Genomic DNA, 19278 nt, shown 5'->3' on the forward strand with positions numbered 1-19278 from the left:
CCCAGGTACCTATTTTACTGCTAGGTAACAGGGACATAGGGTGAAAGAAACTCTGCCCATTGTTTCTCGCCGGCGCCCGGGATCGAACCCAGGACCACAGGATCATAAGTCCCGCGTGCTATCCGCTCGGTCGACCGGCTCCGGGAGGGGCTGCTCTTAGGGAAATTTGCGACACCTCGTCAAAGACTCAAAATTATCAGTCGACCAACCGAGACACAGCCACAGGGACCCTGACGCTAACAATGGGAAGTGCTAATTATATCCGTACGGTACACAAATGATCGTAGAGCTCTTATAATGTAGTATTGCTGATGTATTTATACAGTCAGAGAAGCCCCAAAACCAGGGTAAACCAAGTTTACAATAACATAACATTTGTGGGTGAAGTTAATATTCTGTAGTCATTTCGCAGGTGCGGCTCAAGGAAGAGAAGTTGTTATCTCAAGAAGAGAGAAGAAAAAGAGAGAGTTCACTATGTATGAACACAACAGAACATAAAACGCAGAAATCACAATAGCGTGATGGATCAAATGTGAAGTTTATCTGTGTGTAATGAAGTAAGGGCGAAGAGGTAGACCGGCCTATTGACATAGCTCGAGTGTATGGGGGGAGTTGCGTAAAACCCTGGTTTGTGTCTCGGAGAGGCTCCAGGATCCAAGTCAATTCAGTAGAATTTCTGGTTGCAATTTTTATACTATACCGTTGCTCAGTCGATTAAGGCAGCGTCTGGGATGCTCTCAGACGCAGGTTCGAATCCTCGTCACGGCCCTTGTGGATTTGTTCAGACGTTTACATACTTTGAAAGCCCCAACAATCGCCATTTAACAGTGCCAACCACCACTTAACAGTGCCAACCACCACTTAACAGTGCCAGCCACTACTTAACAGTGCCAGCCACTACTTAACAGTGCCAGCCACCACTTAACAGTGCCAGCCACCACTTAACAGTGCCAGCCACCACTTAACAGTGCCAGCCGCCATTTAACTGTGCCAGCCACTACTTAACAGTGCCAGCCACCATTTAACAGTGCCAACTACCACTTAACAGTGCCAGCCACTACTTAACAGTGCCAGCCACCACTTAACAGTGCCAGCCACTACTTAACAGTGCCAGCCACCACTTAACAGTGCCAGCCGCCATTTAATAGTGCCAGCCGCCATTTAACAGTGCCAGCCGCCATTTAACAGTGCCAGCCACTACTTAACAGTGCCAGCAACCACTTAACAGTGCCAGCCACCAATACATGGCACACCTGGACCACTTGGGACAAACCAAGCAAGGACCAGCTCTCTCACACTGCCAAGCAGGTCATAACTACAAAGTTAACTAAGATATCACAGTTATACAAACATGATTACAACACTGTACAACTAACAAGTACTCTAGTTCACTCAGTACCACCACATGGGTTATAAACGGTGTAACATTAACAGTAAATGTATATAGCTTAATGTATGTATATAGAACATGTATATGTATACATGTATACATGTATACATGTATATAGCTTATTTATAACCAACTTTGGTATAAACTATATACATTGATCCCCCCACTTGAACTCAGGTAAGGCCTGGCAGGTTAAATCTTAAAATATAGTCCGCTATTTGAAGTAATGATAAATATACATTAAATAAATTGAATATAACTAAAAAATTTGTAATTAAATAAAATAAAAAAACACATTAATACCCGTTAGGAATTACCAGAGAGTACCTAAGCAACAGGAGACAAGGAGTCAGTGTGAGGGGTGAGGTCTCAGATTGGCGAGACGTTACGAGTGGAGTCCCGCAGGGGTCAGTCCTTGGACCTATACTGTTTCTGATATATGTAAATGATCTCCCAGAGGGTATAGAATAGTTTCCCTCATTGTTTGCTGATGATGCAAAAATTATGAGGATGATAGTATGAGGCTACAAGATGATCTTGACAGACTGAATGAATGGTCTAACAAATGGCCACTAAAGTTCAACCCAGGTAAATGTAAGGTAATGAAACTAGGCAGTGGAAACAGGAGGCCAAACACAGGATACAGAATAGGAGATGAAGTACTTAATGAAACAGACAGAGAGAAAGATCTAGGAGTTAATATCACACCAAACCTGTCTCCTGAAGCCCTCATAAAAAGAATAACGTCTGCGGCATATGCGAGGCTGGCTAACATCAGAACAGCGTTCAGGAACCTGTGTAAGGAATCATTCAGAATCTTGTACACAACATATGTAAGACCAATCCTGGAGTATGCGGCCCCAGCATGGAGCCCGTATCTTGTCAAGCACAAGACGAAGCTGGAAAAAGTTCAGAGGTATGCCACTAGACTAGTCCCAGAACTAAGAGGCATGAGTTACGAGGAAAGGCTGCAGGAAATGCACCTTATGACACTGGAAGACAGGATAGCTCGGGGAGACATGATCACGACCTTCAAAATTCTCAGAGGAATTGACAGGGTAGATAAAGATAAACTTGGGGTGGGACACGAACAAGGGGACACAGGTGGAAACTGAGTACCCACATGAGCCACAGAGACGTTAGAAGGAAGTTTTTCAGTGTCAGAGTAGTTAACAAATGGAATGCATTAGGCAGTGATGTGGTGGAGGCTGACTCCATACACAGTTTCAAGTGTAGATATGATAGAGCCCAATAGGCTCAGGAACCTGTACACCAGTTGATTGACAGTTGATAGGGGGGACCTATGAGCCAGAGCTCAACCCCCGCAAGCACAACTAGGTGAGTACACACCCACACACACACACACTAAACTCAATACGATAATTAGGCCCTAAACTCCTGTCTACAATTGTGATGGATTGATCCCGGACCGATAATCTTAGATTATACCACACAAACACAGCCACCCGGCCCGCCCACCCCTGATGCTGGAGACGATGTTGGTGGTGAGGGAGAGTCGTGGTGGGGGAGAGTAGGTAGGGAGAAGGATGAGGAAGAGTGGTTGGGGAGATTAATGGGGGAGATGTGGTGGGGGAGGGGTGTGAGAAGTAGTGGGAGGCTGAGTGGTGAATGATGGTGAGAGTGGTGGACTCCCTCCCCTCCTCCCCCCGTCACTATACTGTGGTGAGGACACTACGTTCACAGCACTGTTACAACCACTTAGGGCCAGTAACCAGGTTCTTCATGTTATAACCTCGTAGTACCCGACCCCAAGTCGGTAGTTCGTTTTGAAGAACTGGCTATATAGTGCAATGAATAAATAAGGAGGAAGGGGGGGGGGGGGGTAAAACAAGACACTATTCCCATCACCAATATATTTACACTTTCACCGTTAAAACTATGTTAGATTAAATAGATAATAAATACACTAATGTACAAGAGTGTCACTTTCACGCAGGATGGCGCTGGCAGTGTTCACCAACTCCGGTGTTTCCACCGTCCAGTACCTGGAGCACGCGTACTGGGAAACACTGGCCAGTTCACCTTGTTCGTGGGCCAGTCCACGACACAGTCTCCCGAGGTGCTTACACCCCCACTCTCGCTCTCCAGCTACTCCCTGGCAGAGGCCTTCAGCCACACGTTCATCGGGGTCACAAAACAACCAGTACAGGGGACAGATAACCCCCCTGGCAGATGCCTCTAGCAACCTGCTGGCAGCACTTCACCGCAGGCAGCTCGCTGTTGTCTGTTACTCTCCTAAACTAATCCCGGGAGACGCCGATCTCTACCAATACTGCGTAATTTAGTGTGTTATTTAGTGTGTGTTAAATTACTGCGTAATTTAACACACTTAAATTACGCAGTGTTATGCCGTAATAACCGGCGTGGTATGCCGATCTCTACCAATACTGTGTAATTTAGTGTGTTAAATTACTGCGTAATTTAACACACTGTTAAATTACACAGTGTGTTAAATTACTGCGTAATTTAACACACTGCGCAGATCGACGACGGCTTTCTTAGTCTTCTTCCAGGACCAAGCTGAGAGTACGTGGACTGCCCAAGGTAAACTGCCTTCCTCGGTACAACTGCCTCCACACGTCACTTCTGTGGCCATAACACGTCACCAGTTAGACGGACGGTACACTGGGAACACCAGGAGGCAACACTCATTCACCGGGGAGTTGACATTATGCCCGTAGCACAACCTAGATGGCGCTGATGGTGACACGCCATCCACCTCAGGTCGTCTACATCGACCTCTCTTCCTGACTAAGACAGGAGACAGGAGACAGGAGCCACCAGACAGGAGCCACCACCTTGTAACACACACTGAAGGCTCATGAACCAGTTCTCAGTATATCCCCCTGTCTGGATAAGTCGGGGACCAGGAGCTAAGAACGGTGTGTTCACTGGAGCCGCGTGTTGCCTCACTCTCACCGCCTCTCACAGGGACAAGCTCCTCACTCAGTGCTTGAACACTCGTGCATATGTTCACTACCTGAGAGATACTTTCTATAAGACTCAAGGTGTGGGAGTTGACAATTAAATCATGGAACGAAAGAAAGGGATAGTAATCGGACTGACTGACAAACGAGCATAATAGATCACAAGACAGGATTACAATTAATACTCCAGGTATTAATCACAATTAATCCACTCAGCTCTCCCAGGCTGACATAATCCAACAATGTCCTTGTAACCCACATTGTTGTATATATATTTACCTATATAAATTATTATTATTATCATTATTCACACTCAGAGAAATCACACTAACGTGATATATATCAATGCTTAAATACACTAGGGCTGTAAGGTGGACTCGAACCTGCGACCAAGGCATTGCCAGTCGCATACTCTACCACTGTACCATCAGTGACTTCTCAGTACGTAAAGGTTCAGTATGGCCCTGTACCTTCACGGTGAGGGTGAGGGTGGGTGAGAGAGAGGGTCAGGGTGGGTGAGAGAGAGGGTCAGGGTGGGTGAGAGAGAGGGTCAGGGTGGGTGAGAGAGAGGGTCAGGGTGGGTGAGAGAGGGTGAGAGGTGGGTGAGAGGTGTGTAGCCCGCGTGTGGCCCTTGATATAATGATTCTACTTATCATAGTGGCTGCGTTCTGCATACATCAGCCCACTGGCCCACCAGCCTACCAATGTACACCTTGTCTTTCGGACTGTCTGTCTCTGTCTGTCTGTCCGAGATTTGAGGCCAGACGGTCAACAAATTTCCATAATAATTGCTGTCTATCTGTCCAAAATAGGAGAGTGGACATCATTGAATAGAGTCCCACATGACACAGCGCAAAACAGACCCCCATCCGCAAATATCACTATAGATCTTTTTTTTGGTTTGATTGTGATTTTTACCTTAGCGACTCTCTGATGGACAACTCTGAGTAGGTCAATGGATGTTAACATTGACCGTTAGACGCGTCTTAGCCGATGGCGACACGACGTGGTCAAAAGAATTGCAACCGGGAGTGCTACTTCCCCCACACGGATCCTGCAGCCTCTCCGAGACAATTCTTTTGATCATGTCTTGGTCCAAACGACTCAGGCGCGTTTGGGATCACCCCGGACGTAGGTTCGAATCCTCAGCACGGCCCTAGTGGATTAGAAGCATGAAATACTGACTTAGTTATGGTAGAACAGGTTTGGCTAGATTAGGTTTGATCAAATTTCTACGTTAGTTTTGACTCAAATAATATGAAATTGCATTCATATATAATGCAATGGAAACTTTATTTTCACCTTCTGTTGGCGTCATGTCACCTTCTGTTGGCGTCATGTCACCTTCTGTTGGCGTCATGTCACCTTCTGTTGGCGTCATGTCACCTTCTGTTGGCGTCATGTTATCTTCTGTTGCGTCATGTCGCCTTCTGTTGGCGTCATGTCACCTTCTGTTGGCGTCATGTCACCTTCTGTTGGCGTCATGTCACCTTCTGTTGGCGTCATGTCACCTTCTGTTGGCGTCATGTCACCTTCTGTTGGCGTCATGTTATCTTCTGTTGCATCATGTCACCTTCTGTTGGCGTCATGTCACCTTCTGTTGGCGTCATGTCACCTTCTGTTGGCGTCATGTCACCTTCTGTTGGCGTCATGTCACCTTCTGTTGGCGTCATGTCACCTTCTGTTGGCGTCATGTCACCTTCTGTTGGCGTCATGTCACCTTCTGTTGGCGTCATGTCACCTTCTGTTGGCGTCATGTCACCTTCTGTTGGCATGACACCAGATAAAATAGTGGAAATATCTAATTTCATTTAACAAAATATTGTGATCCGTAGTTGGGGGGTCTCATTGGCATCGTGTCAAGTGACACTCGTTTCATTTATACCAACGCTGACTCGACCATGTTGGGCACGTACCCAGCAGCAACCACTGTTAAAAATTGGCCGAGAGTATCCCCATGCATCTGGAATCCAACCTCAAACAGTCTAATTATAGACACAGGTATAAACACATAGAAACCCACATATTTTTGTCTATAGTGCAGTCTATTAAGCAAAAACATTCCTATTTTCCGTTATCACATATATACAATTTTCCAAATATATCTCACATGAGAAATGAAGTTAAAAAAAATAAGATAAAAGGTAAAAAGAGAGAGGAGTAATATGGCCCAAACGCTGCCACTCCCGGCCGGACCACCAAGCCTGCAGGAACGGAATAGAAATGACCAGAAAATAATTCTCGAGACATTGAGCTTTCTCCTGTGGTAATGTCTTGATTAAACGAGGAATATTAGGGAGAAGTCGTGCGTCTAATGTTGGGATGGTTGGGAGTGACTGCGGGCCGTGGTTCCACCCACCACGGGACTCTCACTAGTTCTGGCCAGAGTTCTGTCCGCTGTTCTGGCCAGAGTTCTGTCCGCTGTTCTGGCCAGGGTTCTGTCCGCTGTTCTGGCCAGAGTTCTGTCCGCTGTTCTGGCCAGAGTTCTGTCCGCTGTTCTGGCCAGAGTTCTGTCCGCTGTTCTGGCCAGAGTTCTGTCCGCTGTTCTGGCCAGGGTTCTGTCCGATGTTCTGGCCAGAGTTCTGTCCGCTGTTTTGGCCAGAGTTCTGTCCGCTGTTCTGGCCAGAGTTCTGTCCGCTGTTCTGGCCAGAGTTCTGTCCGCTGTTCTGGCCAGAGTTCTGTCCGCTGTTCTGGCCAGGGTTCTGTCCGCTGTTCTGGCCAGAGTTCTGTCCGCTGTTCTGGCCAGAGTTCTGTCCGCTGTTCTGGCCAGAGTTCTGTCCGCTGTTCTGGCCAGGGTTCTGTCCGCTGTTCTGGCCAGGGTTCTGTCCGCTGTTCTGGCCAGAGTTCTGTCCGCTGTTCTGGCCAGAGTTCTGTCCGCTGTTCTGGCCAGAGTTCTGTCCGCTGTTCTGGCCAGGGTTCTGTCCGCTGTTCTGGCCAGAGTTCTGTCCGCTGTTCTGGCCAGGGTTCTGTCCGTTTTCCTGTTGACAGTCCTGTCAACAGTCACCTTCACCGTTCAGGTTACTTGCTTGACTGAGTCACCAGGAATTATCTGACCTCGTATAATTTGGTTATTGATAACTCATAACTATTATATCATGATAATGTGATTAAATAAATAAATATGTCAATTATTATGAAAATGTTGATAATATTATTTAAAATATTAAATTTTTTTAATAAATATATATAAAATTAAAGTAAAAATTTACAAAATAATTTACATGTATATTAACAATAATTCACTGTAAATTTACAGGAGCCAGTCAGCTTAAATGTAACCGTAGTGTTACAGTTACTAACTGTTACATACATGTAACTACCCTCAGCCTGTTCGAGAGTTGGGAAGTACCATCGTCGTCCTCGACAATCCCTCACAATGTTAGTCTCAAAATTAAAACAGATTTTTATGCGTTTTAAAAACTCAGAATCTTGCTCAGTATTGGACATGTGAGTAATGCCACCCCGTCAGTGCTCAGGCAGTTCCAGGGGTCACTAATTGCTGGCACTAACAGCCTAGGAAGCCAGTCAGAGAGAGAGAGAGAGAGGCACTGTGCTATAGTGCCTCATCTAATGGACCAAAGAATGACTCTCTCTGAAGACAGACAAGAATACTTCTCTGAGTTTCAAAGAATTCTTCAAATGTACAATCCCTCCCCCCCCCTCTCTCTCCCCCTCACTCTTCCTCCCCCTCTCACCCCCTCACCCTCTCACCCCCTCACCCTCCCCATCTCCCCACAAAAGATTACTTAATTATCTGGTTAAAATTAGCGGGTGGACGCGGTCCTGCCACGATCCCCAGTGATGCGGCCAGTGACCACTTAGGTCCCCTTGTGAGGGGGAGGGGACAGTGTGTGAGGGGGAGGGGACAGTGTGTGAGGGGGAGAGGCTCATGAACTCATATATATATATATATATATATATATATATATATATATATATATATATATATATATATATATATATATATATATATATATGTCGTACCTAGTAGCTAGAACGCACTTCTCAGCCTACTATGCATGGCCCGATTTGCCTAATAAGCCTAGTTTTCATGAATTAATGTTTTTTCGACAACCTAACCTACCTAACCAAACCTAACCTAACTTTTTCGGCTAGCTAATCTAACCTATCCTATAAAGATAGGTTAGGTTAGGTTAGGTAGGGTTGGTTAGGTTCGGTCAAATATCTACGTTAATTTTAACTCCAATAAAAAAAATTGACCTCATACATAATGAAATGGGAAGCTTTATCATTTCATAAGAAAAAAATTAGGGAAAATATATTAATTCAGGAAAACTTGGCTTATTAGGCAAATCGGGCCTTGCATAGTAGGCTGAGAAGTGCGTTCTGGCTACTAGGTACGACATATACATATATATATATATATATATATATATATATATATATATATATATATATATATATATATATGTCGTACCTAATAGCCAGAACGCACTTCTCAGCCTACTATTCAAGGCCCGATTTGCCTAATAAGCCAAGTTTTCATGAATTAATGTTTTTTCGTCTACCTAACCTACCTAACCTAACCTAACCTAGCTTTTCTTGGCTACCTAACCTAACCTTACCTATAAATATAGGTTAGGTTAGGTTAGGTAGGGTTGGTTAGGTTCGGTCATATATCTACGTTAATTTTAACTCCAATAAAAAAACATTGACCTCATACATAGAGAAAAGGGTTGCTTTATCATTTCATAAGAAAAAAATTATAGTAAATATATTAATTCAGGAAAACTTGGCTTATTAGGCAAATCGGGCCTTGAATAGTAGGCTGAGAAGTGAGTTCTGGCTACTAGGTACGACATATATATATATATATATATATATATAGGATAGGTTAGATTATCCTATATATATAGGATAGGTTAGATATATATATATATATATATATATATATATATATATATATATATATATATATATATATATATATATGTCGTACCTAGTAGCCAGAACGCACTTCTCAGCCTACTATGCAAGGCCAGATTTGCCTAATAAGCCAAGTTTTCCTGAATTGATATATTTTCTCTAATTTTTTTCTTATGAAATGATAAAGCTACCCATTTCGTTATGTATGAGGTCAATTTTTTTTATTGGAGTTAAAATTAATATAGATATATGACCGAACCTAACCAACCCTACCTAACCTAACCTAACCTATATTTATAGGTAAGGTTAGGTTAGGTAGCCAAAAAAAGCTAGGTTAGGTTAGGTTAGGTAGGTTAGGTCGACGAAAAAGCATTAATTCATGAAAACTTGGCTTATTAGGCAAATCGGGCCTTGCATAGTTGGCTGAGAAGTGAGTTCTGGCTGCTAGGTACGACATATATATATATATATATATATATATATATATATATATATATATATATATATATATATATATATATATATATATATATATATATATATATATATATATATATATATATATGCGAACAAGCCTGAATGGTCCCCAGGACTATATGCGAATGAAAACTCTGGGGTGTGAGTTTTCATTCATATATATATATATATATATATATATATATATATATATATATATATATATATATATATATATATATATATATATATTTATTTATTTATTTACATACTTATATATATATAAGTATGTAAATAAATGTGATAACGACTAAATATTAGATATCTTGGTGGTTAATAATGTTTTCCTCGACAAATATCCTGGAAGATTGACCACTTAGCTAACTATTAACTTTATCCACAGTAATCGCCTTTTATACGAGTTTCTCCTATTGAAGTGTTTTGTCGTGTTCTCGTTTTCTGTTCTAGAAACTTGGCGACAGTTTAATAGGAAGATAGAGCGACGACCCTGGCCATTGAAGGCGAGTTTATCGCTGGTCGCTGATTGTGCTGGTGAGTAACTTAGGGGAGCCGATGGCCGACACGGGCCGGAGTGACGGACACAGTATTTAGACATTAGGATTCTGTGTCCTGCGTTTGCTTCTACATAGTTGCAGGAGAGGATAGGGGATGTGGGGGGGGGGAGGAGGGGATGGTAGTGGAGCGGAGTTATGGGATGGGAGGGATAGAGGGGATGTCAACAAACATATAAAGAGACTGGAAGAGGTTCACGGGCTATGAAGAGCGACTGAAGGAACTGAACCTGACCACACTAGAAAAAATGACAGAGAGGGGAGACATGATAGAGACATATACAATACTTAGAGGGGGATTGACAGAGATTTGTGTTTATATATACAAATATATATATATCCACAAGCAGGTTGTAGGAGAAAACTCTATTCCTTGTTTTAAAAGTAGGTATGAGAGGGAACTCGGACAGGTCATTGCATTAAGCAACTCGCGGCTAGAGGCGGGGTCCGAGAGCTAAGGCTCGATTCTGTCGGCACAAATAAGTGAGTACACACGCACGCGTGCGCGCGCACACACACTCGCTCCGAATCTTCCCGGGAAATCTGAACAAGGAACCAATCCCTGAATGTTCAATCCTCTTCACCTGATCAGTAACTGAAGACATGATTGTAAACCGCTCGGTGAGTCACGTTCCAGGGTAATCTAGCAGACTAATTAAGGTTTACCATGACCTACAGGAAGGTAAACTGTAAACTTGCTAGCACAAGTTCGAGTGGTCGACTCCTGCAGCACCAGTGAGTGACCGTCACTCCTCCAGCGAGCTTGGTCTTGGCCACACTGCATATTTGAGGACTGCCAGGAAGCCTGTAACACAGTACCCCACAGCACTCCCGTTTTGCACCTGTTTTATCAGCACCTGTTGACACCTGTTGACACCTGTTGACACCTGTTGACACGGGGCGAGGCCCTGGAGCTGGCATGAGAGGAGAGCCACTCTGACCATCGAACGCCGGCCCTGTAAAGTGACCAGTCTAATTGAATGGACCGTCAAGAAGAAATTCGACTTGAATTGAGGAAGTAGATACAGAAGCGTTGATTACAGTGAGGAAAGGTAGCTAGGGAAGGTAGGTAGGTAGGTAGGTAGGTAGGGAAGGTAGGTAGATAGGTAGGTAGGTAGGTAGGTAGGTAGGGAAGGTAGGTAGATAGGTAGGTAGGTAGGTAGGTAGGTAAGGAAGGTAGGTAGGTAGGTAGGTAGGTAGGTAGGTAGGTAGGTAGGTAGGTAGGTAGGTAGGTAGGTAGGTAGGTAAGTAGGTAGGTAGGTAGGTAGGTAGGTAGGTAGGTAGGTAAGTAGGTAGGTAGGTAGGTAGGTAGGTAGGTAGGTAGGTAGGTAGGTAGGTAGGTAGGTAGGTAGGGAAGGTAGGTAGGTAGGTAGGTAAGGAAGGTAGGTAGGTAGGTAGGTAGGTAGGTAGGTAGGTAGGTAGGTAGGTAGGTAGGTAGGTAGGTAGGTAGGTAGGTAGGTAGGTAGGGAAGGTAGGTGGGTAGGTAGGTAGGTAGGTAGGTAGGTAGGTAAGTAGGTAGGTAGGTAGGTAGGTAGGTAGGTAGGTAGGTAGGTAGGTAGGTAGGTAGGTAGGTAGGTAGGGAAGGTAGGTAGGTAGGTAGGTAAGGAAGGTAGGTAGGTAGGTAGGTAGGTAGGTAGGTAGGTAGGTAGGTAGGTAGGTAGGTAGGTAGGTAGGTAGGTAGGTAGGTAGGTAGGTAGGTAGGTAGGTAGGGAAGGTAGGTGGGTAGCAGAAATGTCAAGAGAGCATCTGAAGGCTCTGGTACACAGCTACAGGCAGCACCAAACATGGGTGTAATTTGATGCTAAATGAACTTTATTCCTAAAAATAACCAATACAAAAATATCAGATTAATTAGGTTCCAGATGAACTGAAATTGGGTGACAGCAGTTAGCTTGTTTCATGAGACACGTCAGAGAGAGAGAGAGAGAGAGAGAGAGAGAGAGAGAGAGAGAGAGAGAGAGAGAGAGAGAGAGAGAGAGAGAGAGAGAGAGAGAGAGAGAGAGAGAGAGAGAGAGAGAGGGAGGGGGGTGGAGAGAAGGGGGTGAGAGGGAGGGAAGGCGGGGGAGGGGCAGGTAATTCAGTGTTGTAACAGTGTTAGACTAAAAGGTTGTCATGGGAACATCACCTCAGGGCGCGGACCTTATCTCAAGAGATGCTTAACAACCCAGCATCCCGTCACCACGGGTGGGGGGGGGGGATATCAGGTTTAGGAGGGGTTTTCAGTGGATAAGGTGGTGGTGGGGGAGTGTTCAGAGGGTGAGTGTACTCACCTAGTTGTATTCACCTTGTTGTGCTTGTAGAGGGTTCAGCTTCGGCTGGTTGCTCCCGCCTCTCAACTGTCAATCAACTGGTGTACAGGTTCCTAAGCCTATTGGGCTCTATCATATCTACACTTGAAACTGTGTATGGAGTCAGCCTCCACCACATCACTTCCTAATGCATTCCACCTGTTAACTACTCTGACACTGAAAAAGTTCCTTCTAACGTCTCTGTGGCTCATTTGGACACTCAGTTTCCACCTGTGACCCCTAGTGCGTGTGCCCCTTGTGTTAAATAGCCTATCAATTACCCTTGAGAATCTTGAATATGGTGATCATGTCCCCCCTAACTCTTCTGTCTTCCAGTGACGTGAGGTTTAATTCCCGTAGTCTCTCCTCGTAGCTCATACCTCTCAGCTCGGGTACTAGTCTGGTGGCAAACCTTTGAACTTTTTCCAGTTTAGTCTTTTCCTTGACTAGATATGGATTCCATGCTGGGGCTGCATACTCCAGGATTGGTCTGACATATGTGGTATATAATGTTCTGAATGATTCCTAACATAAGTTTCTAAATGCCGTTCTTATGTTGGCCAACCTGGCATATGCCGCTGATGTTATCCTCTTGATGTGAGCTTCAGGGGACAGGTCTGGCGTGATATTAACCCCCCAGTTTTTTTCTCTCTCTCTGACTCTTGAAGAATTTTATCTCCCAGATGATACCTTGTATCTGGCCTCCTGCTCCCTACACCTATCTTCATTATATTACATTTGCTTGGGTTAAACTCTGACAACCATTTGTTCGACAATTCCTTCAGTTTGTCTAGGTCTTCTTGAAGCCTCAAGCAGTCCTCCTCTGTCTTAATCCTTCTCATAATTTGGCATCGTCAGCAATCATTGAGAGGAATGAGTCTATACCCTCCGGGAGATCATTTACATATATCAGAAACAAGATAGGACCGAGTACAGAGCCCTGTGGGACTCCACTGGTGACTTCACGCCAATCGGAGGTCTCACCCCTCACCGTAACTCTCTGCTTCCTATTGCTTAGGTACTCCCTTATCCACTGGAGCACTTTACCAGCTACACCTGCCTGTCTCTCCAGCTTATGTACCAGCCTCTTATGCGGTACTGTGTCAAAGGCTTTCCAACAGTCCAAGAAAGTGCAGTCCGCCCAGCCCTCTCTTTCTTGCTTAATCTTTGTCACCTGATCGTAGAATTCTATCAAGCCTGTAAGGCAAGATTTACCCTCCCTGAACCCATGTTGATGGGTTGTCACGAAGTCCCTTCTCTCCAGATGTGATACCAGGTTTTTTCTCACAATCTTCTCCATCACCTTGCATGGTATACAAGTCAAGGACACTGGCCTGTAGTTCAGTGCCTCTTGCCTGTCGCCCTTTTTGTATATTGGGACCACATTCGCCGTCTTCCATATTTCTGGTAGGTCTCCCGTTTCCAGTGACTTACCATACACTATGGAGAGTGCCTCTTTGCAAGCAAAGTGCCTCTGCACACTCTTTCAATACCCATGGCAAGATCTCGTCTGGACCAACAGCCTTTCTCACATCCAGATCCAGCAGGTGTTTCTTGACCTCCTCTCTCGTAATTTCGAACCCTTCCAAGGCCGCCTGGTTTACTGCCACCTCTCCTAGCACAGTGACTTCACCTTGTTCTATTATGAAGACCTCCTGGAACCTCGTGTTGAGTTCTTCACATACCTCTTTGTCATTCTCTGTATACCTGTCCTCACCTGTTCGAAGTTTCATTACCTGTTCTTTCACTGTTGTTTTCCTCCTGATGTGACTGTGGAGTAGCTTTGGTTCGGTCTTGGCTTTGTTTGCTATATTATTTTCATAACTTTTTTCTGCTTCTCTTCTCATACTAACATACTCATTCCTGGTTCTCTGGTATCTCTCTCTGCTTTCTGGTGTTCTGTTATTCCAGAAGTTCCTCCACGCCCTTTTGTTCAGTTTCTTCGCTTCCATACATGCCCTATTATACTATGGATTCTTCTGTTGCTTCTCGGATTTTTCCTTTTGGGCCGGGATGAACCTGTTTACTGCCTCCTGACACTTTTGGGTAAGATAGTCCATCATACCCTGTACAGACTTGTCTCTGAGGTCTGTGTCCCAAGGTATTTCACTTAGGAAACTTGTCATCTGTTCATAATTCCCCTTTCGGTATGCCAGCCTTTTGTTTCCTAGTTCTTTTTGGGGAAGATAATTCGTAGCTCTACCAGGTACTCATAGATCAATACATTGTGGTCACTCAATCCTAAGGGCGCTTTATCTTAACTTCCCTTATATCCCACTCATTTAGGGTAAATATCAGATCGAGCATTGCTGGTTCATCATCTCTCATTCTTGTTGGTTCCTTGATGTGCTGGCTTAGAAAGTTTCTTGTTGCCACGTCTAGCAGCTTAGCTCTCCATGTTTCTGGTCCTCCATGCGGGTCTCTGTTCCCCCAATCTATCTTCCCATGGTTGAAGTCTCTCATAATTAGTATTCCAGATCCATTCCTGCTAGCAACAGGAGCTGCTCTCTCTTTTTATTATGTTAATGGTGGCATGTTGTTTCTATCATATTCCTGTCTGGGTCTTCTGTCATTTGGTGGTGGATTATATATGAATACGACTATAATTTTTTGTCCTCTAATTGCTGTGGTACCTGTTATGTAGTCACTGAAACCTTCACAGCCATCTCCTCAAAATCCCAGCCTTTTCTTACCAGCAGAGCTACACCACCACCACCTCTTCCTTCTCTCTCTTTCCTCAAACACAGTAGCCCTGTGGGAACACTGCGTTTGTTATCGTTTTCGTAAGCTTTGTTTCTGTGAGTGCTGTTCTGTCTGGGTTTTCTTTTAGTACCCATTCTCCAACTTCATTTGCTTTATTTGTAATCCCATCAATATTAGTGAACATTGCCGTGAAGCTCACTTTCTTCTGTTCATTTTCTTGTCCCCTTCTTGGTGAGTGTTCTGCTGGTGGGGGAAGCTGTTCAATAGGGGTGAAGATCTGTGAGGTGATTTGCAGGGTCACAGAGGGTTCTGGGGTGGGGGAGTCAAGTGTAGGGGGGACAGGGAGGGTATGGGATGAAGGGGGAGGGAGAACAGGGAGGGAATGGTAGGAGGGGGGGGGACACGGTGGGAGTAGGGGAGGGGTAGCAGGGTGGGAATGGGGTGAGGAGGGGGGAGAGTTGTGTGTGTGTGTGTGTATGTGTGAGAGAAAGTTGAGACTTTACAATAACGTGAAAGTCTTCATAACAAGCACAACTGTTTCCGTAACTCACCAACTGATGTCGCAAATATATTTCAAGGACAGCATGACCACTACAAGATAACGTGCCTCTGCCACACTCACCAGGAGGATTGCACAAATACAGTGACAAACCACAGCAAGTGAAGACACTGCAACTAAGTGTGCACTTCTATGCATTCCTCACTTGTCAATGATGACAAAGTTGGATTCCTCGCTTGAGAATGCAGTATGGATGAGACATTTGCACCTGCAGGAAGGGTGTGTGGCAGACTATAAGATGGGTTGCTTCTTATGGACCAGGAGAAAGTTTATGATAAAGTGAAGTGACAGTTTTTGTGGACCATTGAAGCATACAAGGAGTTGTTGATGTGTCACATGCACTCACAGCTCTTTGTGGAGGAAGCAGAGTGCGCGTTTAATGTTGTGTTGAGTGACTGAGTGCGCATCGCTGATGTCAAGTTCCTTTATCTGTTTATTGTCTGAAATATATGGAAGGTGTACTGTTGGGTCTCTCGTGAGAGGACTATGGTAGCAGGGAAGTGTACCAACATGGTATATGACTTACTAAGTTCATCTCATGGAACTTAACCTCTGGTACTGAGGACTTGATGTGTGTTGGTGCTGAGAGTAAGGTAAGATGATGTCACACTTGAGAGACATCTTCCCCTCTTCTTCCCCCTTGACCTCATCTCTCCCTTCCCTTATTTCTCCCTTTGCCCTATCTCTCGTCCTCCCCCCCTTCCCCTCTTCCTCCCTCTCTTCCCCCTTCTCTCAGAAAATTAATTTAGAAACACTGAAACAACGGTTTATATCATTTTTTATTTTTTGTTTTAGTTTCCCATGATTTGTCTCTTTGTTGGTTATTATCTGAGTTCATATTTAAGTGTTAAAGTTGTTTAATTAAGATGTACAATGCATTTGTTGGTTTAGTTTATTTGATATTTATGTTTCTTATAAGGTTTCGGCTAGTATATTACAATTGTTTTTTAATTTGCTTTTGTTTTATATAATTTTTAAGTGAGTATTCAATATTATAATTGATATATATATATATATATATATATATATATATATATATATATATATATATATATATATATATATATATATATATATATATATATATATATATATATATATATATATATATATATATATATATATGTCGTACCTAATAGCCAGAACGCAATTCTCAGCCTACTATTCAAGGCCCGATTTGCCTAATAAGCCAAGTTTTCATGAATTAATGTTTTTTCGTCTACCTAACCTACCTAACCTAACCTAACCTAGCTTTTTTTGGCTACCTAACCTAACCTTACCTATAAATATAGGTTAGGTTAGGTTAGGTAGGGTTGGTTAGGTTCGGTCATATATCTACGTTAATTTTAACTCCAATAAAAAAAAATTGACCTCATACATAGAGAAAAGGGTAGCTTTATCATTTCATAAGACAAAAATTATAGTAAATATATTAATTCAGGAAAACTTGGCTTATTAGGCAAATCGGGCCTTGAATAGTAGGCTGAGAAGTGAGTTCTGGCTACTAGGTACGACATATATATATATATATATATATATATATATATATATATATATATATATATATATATATATATATATATATATATATATATATATATATATATATATATATATATATATATGACAATGTCAGACCACGGAGGAAAAATGAAACAGGAAATTTCCTTAATTTCACCTTCTGAAGATGTATTTAATATACGAAAGTACTTAAGGAAATTTCCTGTTTCATTTTTCCTCCGTGGTCTGACATTGTCACATTCTTAATCACGTGTTTATTTTCGTGATATACACATATATATATATATATATATATATATATATATATATATATATATATATATATATATATATATATATATATATATATATATATATATATATATATATATATATATATATATATAATTTTTTTTTTTTTTGTGGTCTGGTCGCCTAGAAGCGTTTTGTAAGCAGGCGATGAATCACAATAACGGGGCTAAAGTATGTTGACTAGACCACACACTAGAAAGTGAAGGGACGACGACGTTTCGGTCCGTCCTGGACCATTCTCACAATGGACTTGAGAATGGTCCAGGACGGACCAAAAACGTCGTCGTCCCTTCACTTTCTAGTGTGTGGTCTGGTCAACGTTTCGTAAGAGCTTCTTACATTTTCAAAGACTTGATTTACACATAAATCACATCATGCTTTTTATTTGTTTTGGGTGAGGTGGGTATTAATTGGGTATGAAAGGCATAAGAATGAAAGTAACTACAAAAGGCCTATTGGCCCATGCTTTCTGTTGCTGCTCCTATGTTGGTTCAGGGTTTTGAAGTGGTAGAATATAGTTGTGCATTAATTGGCTGTTGATTGCTGGTGTTGACTTCTGGATGTGTAGTGCCTCGCAGATGTCAAGCCGCCTGCTATCGCTGTATCTATCGATGATTTCTGTGTTGTTTGTTAAGACTTCTTTGGTGATGGTCTGGTTGTGGGAAGAGATTATATGTTCCTTAATGGAGCCCTGTTGCTTATGCATCGTTAATCGCCTAGAAAGAGACGTTGTTGTCTTGCCAATATATTGAGATCTTTGGGGCTTACAATCCCCAAGTGGGCATTTGAAGGCATAGACGACGTTGGTTTCCTTCAAGGCGTTCTGTTTGGTGTCTGGAGAGTTCTTCATGAGTAGGTTGGCCGTTTTTTTTTTTTGTAATAAATTGTCAATTGTATTTTCTGATGTTTTGTCTGTAGGGATAACGTTCCTATTAATAATATCTTTCAGGACACTTTCCTCCGTTTTATGAGCCGTCGAAAAGAAGTTCCTGTAAAATATTCTAATAGGGGGTACAGGTGTTGTGTTAGTTGTCTCTTCAGAGGTTGCATGGTGTTTCATCTTTCTTTTTATGATGTCTTCAACATAATCGTTAGAGAAGCCGTTGTTAACTAAGACCTGCCTTACCCTACAGAATTTTCATCGACTTGCTTCCAACCTAAACTGTGACTGAGAGCACGGTCGACATAAGCATTAACAACACTCCTCTTGTACCTGTCTGGGCAGTCACTGTTGGCATTGAGGCACATTCCTACGTTTGTTTCCTTAGTGTAGACTGCAGTGTGGAAGCCTCCGTTCCTTTCCGTGTCTGTAAATAAAAATAAAAATAAAAATGTTAAAGTGAATTACTATAGAATGTATTACACTTATTTATACAATTTGCACAACGTTTCGAACCTCCATGGTTCATTCTCAAGTGAAAAGAATTTTCAGAACTGGTTGATTTATGCCCGCACTGGGTCAGGTGATAAGACAATAAAGGTGAAAACATGGGGGGATACATAAGGGATAAATGGGGGATGAAGCACATAAGATCATAAGAATAAAGGTAACTGCGGAAGGCCTATTGGCCCATACGAGGCAGATCCTATCTACATACAAAGATTAATCCAGTGTAATTGGCCTGTTATGTTGAACAGTGTCTTCTGTGTTGGCATCGTTATG

The 19278-nt window shown here is 42.9% G+C and overlaps 1 protein-coding gene across 1 annotated transcript in view; it reads right to left on the reverse strand.

Moving 5' to 3' along the window:
- Positions 1-6710: 6710 nt before the first annotated feature.
- Positions 6711-19278, reverse strand: part of LOC138364551 (uncharacterized) — a 15833-nt gene continuing 3265 nt past the window's right edge. The window contains exon 2 of the mRNA XM_069324207.1: positions 6711-7328. Within this exon, the coding sequence (XP_069180308.1) occupies positions 6711-7328 (618 nt within the window). The remainder of the gene's footprint in view (positions 7329-19278) is intronic.

The sequence above is a fragment of the Procambarus clarkii genome, chromosome 13, assembly GCF_040958095.1.
Source record: "Procambarus clarkii isolate CNS0578487 chromosome 13, FALCON_Pclarkii_2.0, whole genome shotgun sequence".
Lineage (NCBI taxonomy): Eukaryota > Metazoa > Arthropoda > Malacostraca > Decapoda > Cambaridae > Procambarus > Procambarus clarkii.